At 39.7% G+C, this 16,094-nt stretch overlaps 1 protein-coding gene and 2 pseudogenes across 2 annotated transcripts in view; all 3 read left to right on the top strand.

Moving 5' to 3' along the window:
- Positions 1 to 16,094, top strand: part of Zzef1 (zinc finger ZZ-type and EF-hand domain containing 1) — a 164,423-nt gene that overhangs the window by 90,714 nt on the left and 57,615 nt on the right. For both annotated transcript variants that reach the window (XM_023723333.1, XM_023723332.1), the window contains exons 25-30: positions 1,324 to 1,472; positions 3,313 to 3,553; positions 6,698 to 6,777; positions 10,114 to 10,207; positions 12,904 to 13,366; positions 14,212 to 14,376. In XM_023723333.1, coding sequence (XP_023579101.1) covers positions 1,324 to 1,472; positions 3,313 to 3,553; positions 6,698 to 6,777; positions 10,114 to 10,207; positions 12,904 to 13,366; positions 14,212 to 14,376 — 1,192 coding nt within the window. The remainder of the gene's footprint in view (positions 1 to 1,323; positions 1,473 to 3,312; positions 3,554 to 6,697; positions 6,778 to 10,113; positions 10,208 to 12,903; positions 13,367 to 14,211; positions 14,377 to 16,094) is intronic.
- On the top strand, positions 11,427 to 11,841 carry LOC105743102 (annotated as a pseudogene).
- LOC105743087 lies at positions 12,013 to 12,635 on the top strand (annotated as a pseudogene).

The following is a 16,094-nucleotide window of genomic DNA, read 5'->3' as shown; positions in this document are numbered from 1 at the left end:
AAAAAAAAAAAAAAACCCTTAAAAATGTATTTAGTACAGGCTCTCCAGGGTCTCACTATAGATTGGACTCATAGTGATCCTCCTGTTTTTAGCCTCCCTACTGCAGGGATTACAGGTGCATGCCCAATCTCAATCACTGTCACAGTGTACTCTGGGGGTGGGGCCTGCACAGCATGCTGGGGATCAAACCCTGGTCTCTGCATATGCCCAAGCAGGTGCTTAAATCCACTAAGCTATCTGGCCAGCCTCTGTATCTTTCTTTATGAGTAGATTTAGGAGTTCTCCAATCAGAAGGCAGAAATATAGAATACATCAATTATGTATTCTTAAAGTATTTATGTAAATACAGATATAAAAATATGGATTTTGTCTTAAAATAATTTATTCAACTCATTATTAAATTCTCCCAAGGAAGGCTGGGATTGTAGCTCAGTGTGTTGCCTAGCATACACAAGGCCCGAGCTGGGTTTGATCCCTAGCCCTGTAAAAAACAAAACAAAAAAGGTAAATTCTTCCAAGGAACAAGATTTATAAAACCTTTTTTCTGTATTTTACTTCTGTATTATTTATTGAGTTTTTTTGTCTGTAAGAGTAAAATGTAAAAAAAAAAAATTACTTTTTGAAGAAAAACCAAAGAACAGTATAATTACCTTTAATTCTAACATTCAGAGATAACTATTGTTAACATTTTTATTTTCACTGAATATTTCTGTTTCTATTTATATATGTGGTGGGGTTTTTTTGGTTTAGTTTGGAGCTTGGGTGTTTTGGCAGTGCTGGGATTGAACCTACATCTCTGTCCACTCTAGGCAAGAACTGTACCCTCTATGCCACACCCCCACCCAATGGTGGGTTATTTTTTACAAAATCAAGTTTATAAATTATGAGTGTTTCTCTATTATTAATATTCTTTTTTCTTTCATTTTTTCCTTTTTTTTTTTTTTGGCTGAACCAGGGATTGAACTCAGGCCCTTGTGCTTGCCAGGCAAGTGCTTATTCTACTGAGCTATCTCCCCGGCCCCTCCATCAGTAATATTCTTAAGTGGCCTGTTATAGCCCAGGGGTGGTTCACCCTCTGTTTTCAGTTTACTAAGCAGATTAACTACTTCACAAGCACCTTGTAACCAGAGTTGTCCCATAGATCAGCAGCATTTCAGGTTTAAGGTTTAGCTTTATCTGTGCTAACGTGCTCATGAGGCATCACAATTCCATTCTGCAAAATGTGGATAAATTTCTTTTTTTTTTTTTAGCCTTTGACAATTCAAAGAATCCAGTGTATTGAAGGAAAAAATAGAATTCTCATAAATCACCTTCTCTTTGCAGAGATAGGAAGTAATATGGCAATACCACAGGCAAAAATGGCTTCAGTTCTGAACTCCCCCTTATGGAAACCTGTCTTCAGGCATCAGATTTGTCCAGAGTTGGAATTAGAAGCAAGCTGGCCCACTTGCCCACACCAGGATGGAAAGGAGGTATTTATTTGTCTGTATCTTTGTGTCTGGGTAGAAACTGTTCACTAATATTGCTATAAGTTGTAAACATTTGTGTTTGTATCTTTTATCACCTACATGTAGTTGTTAGCTTGTGAGGCAGAAACTGTCCCTTGTTATCCTCATTGTTTAACACAAAGGACCAGTGCTCAGTGAGTATTTAAAATACAGAATATATGACTTCAGTGAAAGGAAGTAGGTGCTCAGTAAATCTTTTCATGGCATTATCAAAGAAATTAAGTGTCCACTGAGTCACACTTTAGAGTAAGTTACTTATTCTGACCTTTTTTTCCCCCATAGAACTATAGCACTTTATTTAGGTGTGCAATATTCAAAAAACTAAATGTTTGCCCTTTCTCTCTACTTCTTATCTCTCCTTCCCTCTTTTTCTGTTCCTTTCTCCCCTCCCTTATTCCCCTACTTCCTTCCAAATTATTGCATGGTTAATTGTCAAATCTGAGGCTTTTCCTCCATTTCTACTGTTACTTCTCTGTTAAATCTGGCTCCTTCAGACCATCTCTTCTTCTGATCTCATGATAGTCCACTCTCTTCTCTTACATCTAACTGCTCCATGTGCCTCCTTTCTTGGCCTTTCTTATTCCTCTGAAGGTTAGGCTTTTTTCAGGCTTCCTTCTCTTTCTGCAACCTACTAAGACATCATCCTCTCTGCTTCCTTTTATTGTCCCATCTGTAACAATAATTCCTAAATACCAGTTTCCCACCCTGATTCTTCTCTTAGGCTCCAATATGTATCTCCATCTTCCTGTTACATGTTTCCATTTCAAAGTTCCAACTCTGGTTAACTGTGAAGTATAAAAGCAGCCTGTCTCTCTGACTAGCTGCTACTTCTGTTATGGTCATTATTATTGGCCCAGGCCCAGAGCCATTCATGTCCCCTTCATCCCTGTCCTGCTTTTGTCCTTCCTGTCCAGTCACCTGCAAGCCTGTGGATTTTTCCTTGTGATGTTCATCTCTGTCCTTTCCTCTGTCTCTCTCTTCTCCAGGACCCCATCTTGTACTGCATTGTTTTCTTTTCTTTTCTTTTCTTTTCTTTTCTTTTCTTTTCTTTTCTTTTCTTTTCTTTCTTTCTTTCTTTCTTTCTTTTTTTTTTTTTTTTGTATCGGTAATTGAACTCAGGACCTTGTGCTTGCCAGGCAGTTATGTGCCTGTGAGCTATCTCCTCCACCCTTGTACTGCATTATTGCACTGGTACCTACCAGTTTTTTTTGGTTTTTTTTTTTTAACCACTGCATTATCTTGTCATTCCACTGCCAAGCACCATTAATGGCTCCCTGTTGCCCACAGGGTGAAGTCTAAACTCCTCAGTGTGACAGTCAAGGCTCTCTGCAGTCTCCTTTCACCTTACCTATCTGACTCTAGTTCCCATCACTCCCCAGCTGAGACTTCAGGCCAGGTCAGTCTCCCCACTGACTCGCAACCTCTGCTATGGTGTGTCCTTCAGGGTCAAGCCTGCCTGTTCTTCAGGGTCCAGCCCTACGCCATGTCCTCAGAAGGCTTTTCTTAATTACTTTAACTTGTGAGGAATTTTCTCCTTTGAATTCTCAGCACTGAGTGTCTCATCTAGGCATTTGACACTGGATAATCTTTTGCTTTATGCTAGTACTAGTTTTAATGCTTTTAATGTTTTATTTATGTTCACATTTTTTAACCCATACATCTGTCTGATTTCCCTAAAATAAATTTAAACTTCTTGAGAGTATGCATCATGTTTTAGATTTCTGCTTTAGCATAGTGGGTGCTTAATAAATTGTATTTTTGAATAAATATGTTAAACATGATGGGGTTTTTTTCTTATTCCCAGGTTAAGAACATCCCTGACGATCCCTGCTGCCATTTTCTACTTGATTTTGCCCAGTCAGAGCCTGCCCAGAACTTCTGTGGGCCATATTCAGAACTTTTCAAAGGATTCATACAGGCATGTAGAAAACAGGCCCCAAAGACAGATATAGTTGCTGGTTCCACTATTGATCAAGCTGTGAACGCCACCTTTGCTGCTCTGGTGTATCGCACTCCAGACTTATATGAGAAGCTGCAAAAATATGGTAACTTATATTACAGGGATTATGTTTGATCTGAAGGCTAATTGCTAAGTTTTAAGAAGGCCTATCATAAGTGAAAACTTAGAAATATTCTAGAATGTTAACACATTTCTCTAACTGAAAAACTTCATCTTGTTATTTCTAATTTGCCAATCAAAAGATTCATGGCCAATTGAATTGTAATGTGTGCCCAAAAAAAAGGCCTTGAGTCTCTGAATTAGCACTTACTTACCTTGTCTTTATGCAGAATTCTTGTGGGAAACTGCCAAGAAATTTAATGAAAAGAAACCTTAAGAGGTCATAGTACTGGCTCAGAAACTCAGAAGTTGTGCAGGGTCAGGTTAATTAAAAACTTTTCTGCATTTCAGTTTCCCAAATGTAAAATTGGTTTAGAATTGATTAGCTTGATCAGTCTAAGAAATCAATTAAAACTAGAAGTGTTTGTCATTGAATATGCTAATAACACGCAGAAGGAGGAAAATGTCATACTAACTTCTATTGTTAGACTTGCAGCTTCTTTGTGGCATTGTCGCACCAGGCTTCCTTTGTGAATAGCCTCCTGCTTTCCATTTCTTTCCCTCATGTTCCCTAAGACACCATCTCTGTGTGGTGAATACTGGTGTAACCTGTAACCTAACAAAGACCCTCAATAAAAAAGAGCCCCTTTCTACACTCATTCAGGAGAAAAGTCTTTCAAACCTTATCGAAAGATAAGGTATAAATTTCTAAGCATTTTGGTAGGCATTATGTTCTTTCCAGAGAGAATACAAATAAGTGAGAATACATGCTTCACTGCAGTTGACTGCTTATGATATTGTTGTAAACAACGTTATCACTACAGCCTGTATTCCTGAGTCTTGTAGCCCCCACAGTGCAGACTTTTATTTCCTGAGTGCAAAAATATCTTAACCATTCCTCAAATCTTAATGTCTCCTTTCAAAAGCCATTCAAATAAACTACATTGAGACGTGTGATTTATGGAAACATGTCATATGGAAGAATATATTTCTACTGAGAAATGGGGAAAGGGAGGTAATCTGTATGGTTTTGTGAGGAAAAAAGAAATCTGTGCATCTTTCTGTTGTTCTTTTTTTTTTTTTTTTTTTTTTTTTGCAGTACTGGGGATTGAACTCAGGACATGGGGGATTAAACTCAGGACCCTGCGTTTGCCAGGCAAGCGCTTATTCTACTGAGCTATCTCCCTGGGCCCCCCTAGCCTGGAAATTTAGAGAGACCCTGTCTCAAAAAATATAAAAAAGGATGGGGATGTAGCTCAGTGGGAGAGCAAGGGCTCGGTCCTGGCTTCATTCCTCAGTACTGGCTGGGGAAGGAGGGAGCAAACAAACTGCCCCCTTGGTGTAGCTGCACAGCCAAGACTGCAGGAGAAGTGGCAAGCCATGTCCAGGGATCTGGGTAAAAGGAAAGGTGTGGCTTTGTTCTTTTTTGTTATTATTCCCATTTTATTTTTTCATTGTTAATTTTATGGGTACTTTATATTGTTTTTTGTTTTTTGTTTTTTTTTTTTAAGACGGGGTCTTGCTGTGTAGTTCAGGCTCACCTATGTAGGCCAGGCTGTCCTTGAACTCAAAGGTCTTCCCACCTCCACCTCCTGAGTGCTGGGGTTATAGGTGTACACCACCATGCCCAGCTACACAGGTTGTTTCTAGAATGCCTGCTTTTGTTGGGTCAAGGGGGCACAATTTTGTTGCAGTTATTTCTGTCAGTACCTTTATAATACAGATACCGTATATAAGGACTTTCATGAGATTTTAGCTGGGTTGGAAATAGTCTTTGGCTCATTTTCTCATTGTTATCTTTAAAAATGGTTTATTTCTAAATTTGGGGTTACCTTAATTCTGTAATAGTGGGAATTCTTGGTTTAGAAATGTAGGAAAGAGCCAGGCATGGTGGTGCAGCCCTGTAATCTTATCATTTGGGATGCTGAGGCAGGAGGATTGCTGTGACTTTGGGGGTAGTCTGGACTACGTAGTAAGATTCTATCTCATAAAATTAAAAAGAAGTAAAAGAAACAGAGGCGTTTTTCTCAACTACAGTGTAAGCTGCATGTGGGAAGGGACCATGTCTTCTCAGTACTGTGCTCCCAGTACCTAGTATAGAACTTGGCACATTCTAGGATTTCAGAAAATATTTGCTGCACTATACATTGATATGACAGATGCTTCCACATGTGCTGGCATGCTGTATTTTGGGGTTTGGATCCAGAGAAAGACAAACTTCATAGGTCTTTAAAATAAAAACAGAGTGGTTATCTGTGTAGTTACAAAAATAGTATTCATGTGGAGGCAAAGTAAAGCTTTAAGAAATTACAAACTGTGGGGCTGGCAAGGTAGCTAAGCGGACTAAACCCCTGCTTAGGCAAATGCAAGGTCTGGGGTTTGAACCCCAGCACCACATGCCATGCTGTCCCCAATCCTGAGTGCACTGACCTGTCCACCCAGACCGGGCATGGTAGCCTCCCAGTGCTGGGGAGGCTGAAAACAGGAGGATCACTACAAAGTCTGAGCTGCATAGTGAGACCCTGTAGCAAATACTTAATTTTTTTAATTAAAAATTACAAAGTATAATTTCATTATTTTCAGTATACCTCTATCTTAAAATTTTTCCTATATCCACTTGACCTTGTTTATATTATGTGTAGGTGTATATATAATCCATGGTTTTAAATGAGGTAATTTTATTACTTTTCCCTTTTTTGAATTACTTTTCCAGTCTTTCCTTTTCCCTTCCCCCCTCCCTTGTTCCCCTGAGGTAATTCTGTTTATACTATTTTGTAATTGCCTTTTTATTTAATGTAACATGTATTGTTTCCTGTTCCAAAAATCATTTTTATTAAATATTTTGAAATTTAGTATTTTTAGATTTTATTTTTCATATTCTACTCATTTTTAATAGTGTTTTCATTTTAGAAATTAATAGTTCGATCAAAGTTTGAAGTAACATAGTGAATTCAGGTATTTATACCTTACCTGATGATTTTTCCCAAAACAACTTCACTTAACTGTCTACAAAGTGTGTCAGGAGACTTGTTTTGTATTTTAGGAGATTCAATAAGTCCTTTGTGCTTAATCCTGCAGTAGTGAATTGTGTTAATTAAATGTAATTTTCCTCTCTCCTTTTTTCCCCTAGTAAACAGCAGGGGCAAAATACCTCTGAGTGAGGACTTTGCCCAGGTGTATTCTTTGGCAGATGGGATTCGAATATGGATGGTAAGAGTTTCCTTCCTGTCTCAGTTACTGTTTTTATTCATTGCTGGGACAAAATACCCAACACCCAATTAAGGAAGAAAAGGTTTATTTAACTCACAGTTAGTGGAGGTTTCAGTCAGTGGGCTCCAAAGCACAGGATACATGGCACAGAGCAGCTGTTCATGGTGGTAGCAAAGAGCAAAGGGAGGGGCAGCAGCTCTGGCAGCTAGCTAGACTCCCTCCCCTCCTTACATTGTAATGCAGATTACCTGCCCCAGGGCAGATGCAGCACCCACACCCACAATAATCCATCACAAACTCCAAAAGCCACCTCATAACTGCATGAGGCTTTGGGGGACTAGACACAAACCATGACACTTCCCATGTAATTTTGATGTATTTTAGCTTTTCCCACTGTGTTGTCATAGAACTGAGATCAGAAGGTCTTTTCTCAATAACCTATATTTCATCAAAGAAATGTTAAGGCAGAGAATGTTTTAAAAGCTAACCTTCAGTATCATGAACACATATAAAGTAACTAGAGTCCTGTACAAAGTAATTTTAGAGTATTTAAAAATCATAATGTGGTGAGCGCTAAAAATACTCAGCATAAGATGGGTCTGATGGTGCATGCCTATAATCCCAGCACTCATTGCTGGGAGGTAAGCCTGAATTACATAACGAGGTCCTATCTCAAAACAAATAAAACAAAAAACCCCTCAATATATGCAGGATTCAATTGAACCTGCTTTGTGTCCTTTGTTAGCTCCAAAGGCTGTTCTCTGGAGCTCCTTATACCTGCAAGAAGAGCATTGCTTTAGATACTGGGCAGCCATCAAGAGTTTTAGGAAGAAGAGATGCTTTTGGTCTATGCCTTAGGAAAATCGTTCTGCAGCATTGCATGTGACAGCAGCAGCCTGGAAGAACAGAGTGGCCATCAGTAGGACAAAGAAATGTATATTGTATAATACTGTTTCAGTGTAACATAGTGCCATACTGTGTCACAATAAAAGTAAATGAAATAGAGTTACATGTATCAGCATGGATGACCTTCATAGGCTTGATGATGAGCACAAGAAAGAAAATTCTAGAAGACTATAGAAGTTTGATAATCCTTATATAAAGTGTTCACATAAACCAAACCTATATGATACCTATATAAAGATGTGGTAAAATTATGCAAATGACAAACACTAAACTGGCGGTGGGAGGATATAGCTCAGCTGCATAAGCACCTGCCTGGCAAGTGCTTGGTCCTGAATTCAATCCCCGGTACCACAAAAATTATAATTTGGGGGAAGTTTTACTTCTTAGGCCTGGAGAGAAGTATTTATGTTTATGTGTATCTTAAATATTCAGTAGTAATTAAGGGAGGAAAATCTTTAATTGGATAGAGAATGTATAATGAAGTTGAAAGCTTAAGACTAACTGCAATAGTTAGGTGAGGATAATTTCTACAACTGAGATAAAGTAATCAGTAGGACTTTGTGATTGATGAGAAGAATGACCAGGAAGGAAGAATTTAGGATAGTCCTGGTGGGCATCTCAATGGGTAGTAGAACTGAGCAGACTAAGAAATGTGCTCCTGGATCTTGGAGTGAAGATGTAAGTGCAGTTAGAGTCTTATCATCTGAGACATCTAGCTGGAAGATTCAGTAAGTGAAATACTATAATATAAAGGGCTGTTACTTCACAGAAATGTCAAGGCAGAAATAAAGATAGCTTCAAATCTTTTTTTTTTTTTTTCTTTGGGGGGGTGGTACCAGGGATTGAACTCAGGACACTGCACTTGCCAGGCAAGCACTTGCTTCAAATCATTTGTAATGGTTGTTTTTTTAGGTTTCATTTTTGAGACAGGGTCTTGCTATGTAGTTCAGGCAGACCTTGCACTCACAATCCTGCCTCATCTTACTAAGTGTTGTGAACATAGGTGTGCACTACCCTGCCTAGCAGTAGTTCTTTAAAAAAAAAAAAAAAGTGTGAGTCTACCCAGGAACAAAGAGCCTTAGACAAAAATACACAGTGACTAGAGCATAGTTAGTATCCAGTATATACTGGATAGAGAGAGGTCAAAGTGAACTGTATCTCTCAGAGGAAAATAAAAGGCCTTGTCATCAGAATGAGGTTGATATAAAGCTACATGTGATTGGCAGGCTTATCTGTTCTCTTGGTTAGCTTTGTTATGTATTCTGTAAAGTTAAATTTACTCAACAATAAATCTGCAGAGATTGAACAAATAAAAAGGAAAAAAAAAAAAAAAAAGGTGGGAGGGGAACCAGAAGAGTGCATCAGCAGAGAAACCAAAGCAGTAGTAAAGTTTAAAGAAAAAGGTTGTCCAAGGAAGTCAGCTATCTTAAACAGTTCAAGTAAAGAGTTGTCAGTTTGTGAGGCACTTTGTAGTTGACTCTTGTAAGTTATGCTAGACAGACTTCCAACAGTTGGACAAGATGCTTGGCTTCTCCTTCACACTTCTCATCACATGTGGCCTTCTGCCAGGGCTGTCAGCACTGTGGCCCATGCTATGACCATTGTGCAGGCTATTTCTAAAAGAGCCCTTCTCTTCCTGGAAGTTGTATCATCACTTAGAGGTGGCCCCTCATTCAGAGTAGAGATCAGGATTTAGTCCAACCTCTGCAGTACGCTGCATGTGTGATTCTAGCAAGAGCCTTATTTCTCTATAGATTAGCCTCTTTGCCTGTACTAAAGGGATTTAAAGGCTCCTCTAATCCCAGTATTCTGGAGTTTTTTGTTTGATTGGTTTTTGTTTGTATTTTGAGACAGGGCCTCATTGTGTACCCCAGGTTGGCCTTGAACTCACAGAGATCCTCCTGCCTCAGCCTCCTGAGTGCTGGGATTGTATATATCTGCACCATTATATCTGTCAAGACTTTTTAAAAGAAATGAAGTCATTTATGTAACTCTTCCCAATACCTCGTAATTGAAAAGTAGTTTTTGCAGTTAATGATTTTAGACAGCTTCAAAGCCTGGAACAAATACTTTTAAGACAAACATAATTCAACCCCAACACTTAGACAATAGCTACAAGTTTTCCCAAATTTTCCATGATTTCAGCACTGTGCTTTTTTTTTTTTTAATTAAGCCATTTATTGCTTCAAATGTGTCACCATGAACATTTTAATATACACTCCACAGCAATAAGGACTCAGTTTTGATCACCTATAAATTGTGAACCCACATTTGGACTTTTTGTGCCACCAATTGTTACATGAGTTTCGTACAACAAAGATTTTGAATGCCCTTGGTGTAGCACTGTGCTTTTGAAAGTAGTAGTTTGCTGTGTTTGCTTGGGATTCCCTGTCTGGACAGCTGAATTATGTGGCTCCAATTCTCCTCCAGTTAGAGATGAAGCAGAAGTCTCTGATGAACCTGGGCAATGAGGCCGATGAGAAGCACGGTTTGGAAGCTGCTGAGGTGAACCCGGAGAGCCTGGGTGAGTGAGCAGCTTTCTAATGTCTTCTCTTACGAGGCCTCACATGCCTTTGGAGTTATATCTTGTGTTTCTAAAGTATGCTTACATTTAATGTTCAGTGAAATTAAAAGATTACTATTAATTTTTAAATTGATAATGTGATTGCATGTTTTTTTAAAAATCTTTTTAGAAAAATACACTGCAGGCTTTAGAGGTCAATTAATATGATGCCTGAGATGTTTATAGAAATAACTCAAGGGGAAGCCGGGGAGATGGCTCAGTGGAATAAGTGCTTCCCTGGCAAGCGCAAGGGTCTGAGTTCAATCCCCGGCTCTGCAAAAAAAAATAAATAAATAACTCAAGGGGAATTGATGAGGGTTGGGACAAGATTGGCCAGGGGTTGATAATTGTTGAAGACAGGTGAGAGGTACAGAGAGGGGTCTATATACTGTTATTCCTATATCTGCTTGAAGTGTTCACTTTTATAAAACCTTTTTTAAGTATACCGATAGTCTTGGTGAGATCGTGATTTAGTTAATGAGAAAATTTGGTTCTATTCTGTAGAAAAATACAAAATGTAATAAAAATGCAATGAATATTTAATTTTTAAAAAAGTATTACAGGGCTGGTGAGATGGCTCAGTGGTCTAAAGCATCTACTTAGAACAAGCTCAACAAAGCACAGGGACCGCGGTTCAATCCCCCAGCACCACATGCCAGCCAGCCCCGCCCCCTGGTGGGCTGAGCTGGCCACACACACACACACACACAAATAAATAAAATTAAAAAAAAAAAAATTAAAAAAAAAAAAAGTATTACAGTAAAAGATAGATCTAAGTCCTCATTTAAATCTTCAGTTGCACTGTCGTGGCTGTCTTGGTGTCCTACATGGATTCAAAATATTTACCTTTCATGGTCGGCTTAACTTTGGAGTAGAGCCAGAAGTCACATGGTACAAGATCTAGTAATAAGATGATGAGAGCCCAAAGTCACATTTTTGTGAGCCTGCTTTTCCATCGGATGGCAGTAGGCAGTAGTGTTCCCTGTACTTTTTTTTGTTCCCCATATTTTTAATCATACTTTTTAAGACATGCACAAAAGAAGACTTCCTGAAATGCTTCAGAAAGTCACAAGAATAGTGGAATATATGTTTTCAGACCAAGGGTGTAAGTATTTTGAGAGAGGTTAATGGCAGTGTATCTTTAATAATTTTTTTAAAAATTTAAGCATCTCGGGCTTCCTTTCTGTCCGACATCTTGACGGGCCTGCAGTGGTCTCCGCTGCTCTCCGGGCTCCGCGATGCCGCCCAAAGACGACAAGAAGAAGAAAGATGCCGGAAAGTTGGCCAAGAAAGACAAAGACCCAGTGAACAAATCTGGGGGCAAGGCCAAAAAAAAGAAGTGGTCCAAAGGCAAAGTTCGGGACAAGCTGAACAACTTGGTTCTGTTTGATAAAGCTACTTACGACAAACTCTGTAAGGAAGTTCCCAACTATAAACTCATAACGCCTGCTGTGGTCTCTGAGAGACTGAAGATCCATGGATCACTGGCCAGAGCAGCCCTTCAGAAGCTCCTTAGTAAAGGGCTTATCAAGTTGGTTTCAAAGCACAGAGCTCAAGTTATTTATACCAGAAATACCAAGGGTGGAGATGCATGATGAATAGGCTCAACCAGGTATACATTTGGAAAAAATAAAATTTTATTATTAAATGAAAAAAAAAAAAATTTAAGCATCTCGGCGCCTGGCTTCCCTCTGCAACAGGCACAGGTCACGCTCTCGCTCGCTCCCTTTCTGCCACCATCTTGGTTCCGCGTTCTCCCACACAAAATTCCCAGTGAAGCCACAGAAACCGTCCCTGCTACAGAGCAGGAGTTGCCATGGCTCCAGGCTGAGACAGGGTCTGGAACAGAATCTGACAGTGATGAATCAGTACCAGAGCTCCAAGGGCAAGATTCCACACAAGCAACCACACAACAAGCCCAGCTGGCGGCAGCAGCTGAAATTGATGAAGAACCAGTCAGTAAAGCAAAACAGAGTCAGAGTGAGAAGAAGGCACGGAAGGCTATGTCCAAACTGAGTCTTCGGCAGGTTACAGGAGTTACTAGAGTCACTATTCGGAACTCTAAGAATATCCTCTTTGTCATTACAAAACCAGATGTCTATAAGAGCCCAGCTTCAGATACCTACATAGTTTTTGGGGAAGCCAAGATTGAGGATTTATCTCAGCAAGCACAGTTCAAGGTGAAGCTGTCTCAGACATTCAAGAAAATACACAGACTCCAACTGTACAAGAGGAGAGTGAAGAGGAAGAGGTTGATGAAACAGGCGTGGAAGTTAAGGACATAGAGTTGGTTATGTCACAAGCAAATGCGTCGAGGGCAAAGGCAGTCCGAGCACTGAAGAACAACAGTAATGATATTGTAAATGCTATTATGGAAGTAACAAAGTAATCATTGGAAAAGAGGGCTTTTTCTGGTGTTTCAAAAAGGTCACTGCAGCTTGGTTTGAAATTTGTACTGTTTCTATCACTAATAAAGTTATGACTTATTGGATAAAAAAAATTTAAGCATCTCATATTTCGATCATACCACATATCACAGCACTTACAAAGGTGTTTCTTGCCTTAAGTTGTAAGTTTAAATAGCTTGCTTTGTTGATGAAAATAAGTGGTCTGTTTAACTTACTTTTATTCATTGTCATACTTGTTTTCACATTTAGCAAAAGAGTGTATTCAGAAAAGTCTTCTGTTGCTAAAATTTTTGCCCACGGGTGAAAGTTCCAAAGAACATTGTCACAAGCTTTTGACTGTCAATGAAAATGATCATCTCCAGCCACTTGACAGGCACCAGAGGAAAAGCTCTGTGGTGGAAGACCATTTCCAAGCCTCCGTGTCACCCACGGAAACATCATCCTCGACTGCAGGAGACAAGAGTCCTGGTTTGGACGTCCACCCGAAGCTGCCACCTAGCAGTGGCCCTCCCGCTACAGAAGCGTTCACAGCTGAAGAGCCCTCGTCACCGTCCACACCTACCCGGCGTCCTCCCTTCACCCGAGGGCGACTCCGGTTACTGTCCTTCAGGTCCATGGAGGAGGCCAGGCCACTGCCCACAGTAAAAGAGAAATACCCTGTGCTGAAAGATGTCATGGACTTCATTAAAGACCAGTCACTCTCACACGACAGGTGAGCCAGTGATTACCTTCCCAGCACTTGCTTGCTTCAGATCACAGGTACCCAGTCTCGACAAACTTGAAATTCTAGTTTAAATTGAGCAGATTGTATTTATAAGTGAACTAGAACAAAGCTTGTTTTCAAATATTCAAGGTAAAAATTTGATTCTTTTTCCGTTAAGGAAGTATTTTTCACTTAAAATTTATACATTGTATTTATGTAAACTATGTTAGTAATATATTGTTTGGAGTTTTTTAAAAGATAAGTATTTCTTTTTTGGAGCTCCCACTTAAAACATTGTCTTATTGTCATATTTATGACAAAATTACTTGTACATGGGATTACATCCTCAGGAATATGATGTGTTTTAAGTTAGGAATTTCCCATGCTAAGAATGAAAGCTTTGTCTCTATGGGGCAGTAAAGACATCAAAGTTCGTTTGTATTCTTCCTTTTTTAAAAAAATTTTTGAGACAAGGTCTAACTCTGTAGTTCAGTTTGGCCTTGAGCTCACTTAAGTAGCCCAGGCTGGCCTCAAACTCAGTGATCCTCCTACCTCAGCCTTCTGAGTGCTGGGATTGCGGGTGTATACCACCATGCCCAGCTACTAATTAATTTTTAGAAATGAGTTATTAGTAGGCTTCTGTGCATTTGTTGTGCACTGATTTGTAATGCTGTCAGATGATGGCTGAAAGTAGCAAATGGCTATGGGTATTTTTCCTGTGTGATATTTCTAATACCTCACCACAGTGTTTCCTTTCCATTCACATGGCTTCAGAACTTGGGTGGAGGGGATGTTTTCTTTCTATCCCAGCTCAGGAGTTCCACAAAGGTTCCTGACTTGAGTTCTGTCTCCAGTGTTGTGAAGGTTCTTTCCCTGAGGAAAGCTCAAGCTCAGAGCATCCTGGAAGTCCTGAGGATAATCCAGTATTGTACAGAATCCCTTGGACAGCCTCACTGCTTCCACCCACCTTACATACTCTTCCTATTGGAACTCCTTACCTGCCAGAAAGATTTCACCAAGTAAGTACAAGTGACAAATCTACAAGGAATATAAGTAGAGGACATGTCAAACCAATTCTAATTGTCTTTGCCAGTCATTTGCCATGTATTCATTCTCTCATCCCAAGGAAGAATGGGTTTATATTAAGTGGCAGGAATACTTCTATTCTTCTTGATGACTTTATCATCTTATTTTACCATGTAGTGAATATTGTATTCCTCACATACTCATTATCATTTGGCTTCTGGAGACTGTGAGCTAAGTCTAATGCTCATTTACAGTAATGACATTAGCCCCTCAACATGACTCTGTCACTCAATAAAAATTTTTGAGTGTCTACTCTGCTAGAAGCTGTTCTAAATGTTACCTGTGCAGAAGTGAGTAAGGCAGACAAGGTCCTTGCTCTGACAGAGCTTGTTTTTTTTTTTATTGAAGAACAAGAGAAAGTATTAAAAAAAAAAAAGATATCAGTAATATTCATATGTGGCAGTTTAATAGAGAATGGTATAGTTTGGGTAGTCAGGGCAATCATACTGAGGATATGACAAGTAAGCCAAGGAGTGACTGAGCAGCTTAGGTCAGCTGAGATGAAGATCAAAGGCAGAAAGAACAGTACAGAGGTTCTGGAGTGAAGCTTTAGGCCAAGGAACAAAAGAAAGAAAGCCAGCATGGCAGAGTGAGACTGGGAAATGGACTGAGCCATGTTAGAAAGTTAGGCAGAACCTTTTTTTCTGTAGTGTTTGGATTTTATGCCAAATTGCAGTTGGGAAACCACTGGATATTTGGAAGGTCAGGAGGAAGACCACACTTTGATTTATAAAAGATGCCCCTGGGTGCCAGGTAGAAAAGGGTAGAAGTAAAAACAAAAAACAGATTAGGGACTGTTGGAGTGGTCCATGCAAGAGGTAGAGTGGGGAGTAATATTGGAGATGGAGAGATAAGGACATATTCAGGACATATTTTGGAGGTAGAATTGTCAGGACTTTTTGATAGGTAGAGAGCACGAATGAAAAACACAAATCATGGGAGAAGAAATTCCTTTGACTTTGGTTGGAGCACCTGAGGAATGGTGATGCATCTTACTGAGGGAAAGAACATAAAAGAAATGGACAGTGACATTAATAAAATGTTTTGGTCTTATTGTTTGAACTGCTTCTTTGACACCCAAGTAACAATATCAGGAAGGCATAGTCTAAAGACCCAGAAAGAAGTCAGGACTGGGTAGAATTAGGTTATCATCAATATGTAGATGGAGTAGCCATGAGACTAAATGAAACCTACAGAGAGTGCAGAGATAAATAGGAAGGGACTCAGGCAGGGAGTGGAGGGGTTGGGGACACATCTTCATTAGCAGCCAGGCAGAAGAAGAGTCTGAAGGCCATGATGAAGGAGTAGCTCTTGGGGTGGATTAAAGACTTGGCATAGTGGTGTCATAGAAGCCAAGCGTGGTCAGTTATATCAAATGTGAGAGTTTGAGTGAGATAAAAGCACACTTTGGCAACAATATTGCTGGACCTATGGGACTAAAAGCCCAGTTGAACTGAACTGAAAGAGAATGTGGCTGGTAAAATGTGCAGAGGTACTAAAGACATATAATTTTTTTTGTGTATGTGGCTGGCTCAGCCCGCCCTGGGGACGAGGCTGGTGTGGCATGTGGTGCCGGGGATCGAACTGCGATCCCTGCCCTTGCCTAAGCAGGCACTTTACATCACTGAACTATCTCAGTGGCCCCTAACGG

Source organism: Octodon degus, unplaced genomic scaffold, assembly GCF_000260255.1.
Source record: "Octodon degus isolate 3935 unplaced genomic scaffold, OctDeg1.0 scaffold00098, whole genome shotgun sequence".
In the NCBI taxonomy this organism is placed as follows: domain Eukaryota; kingdom Metazoa; phylum Chordata; class Mammalia; order Rodentia; family Octodontidae; genus Octodon; species Octodon degus.
This window is presented reverse-complemented; position numbering and strand designations above follow the sequence as displayed.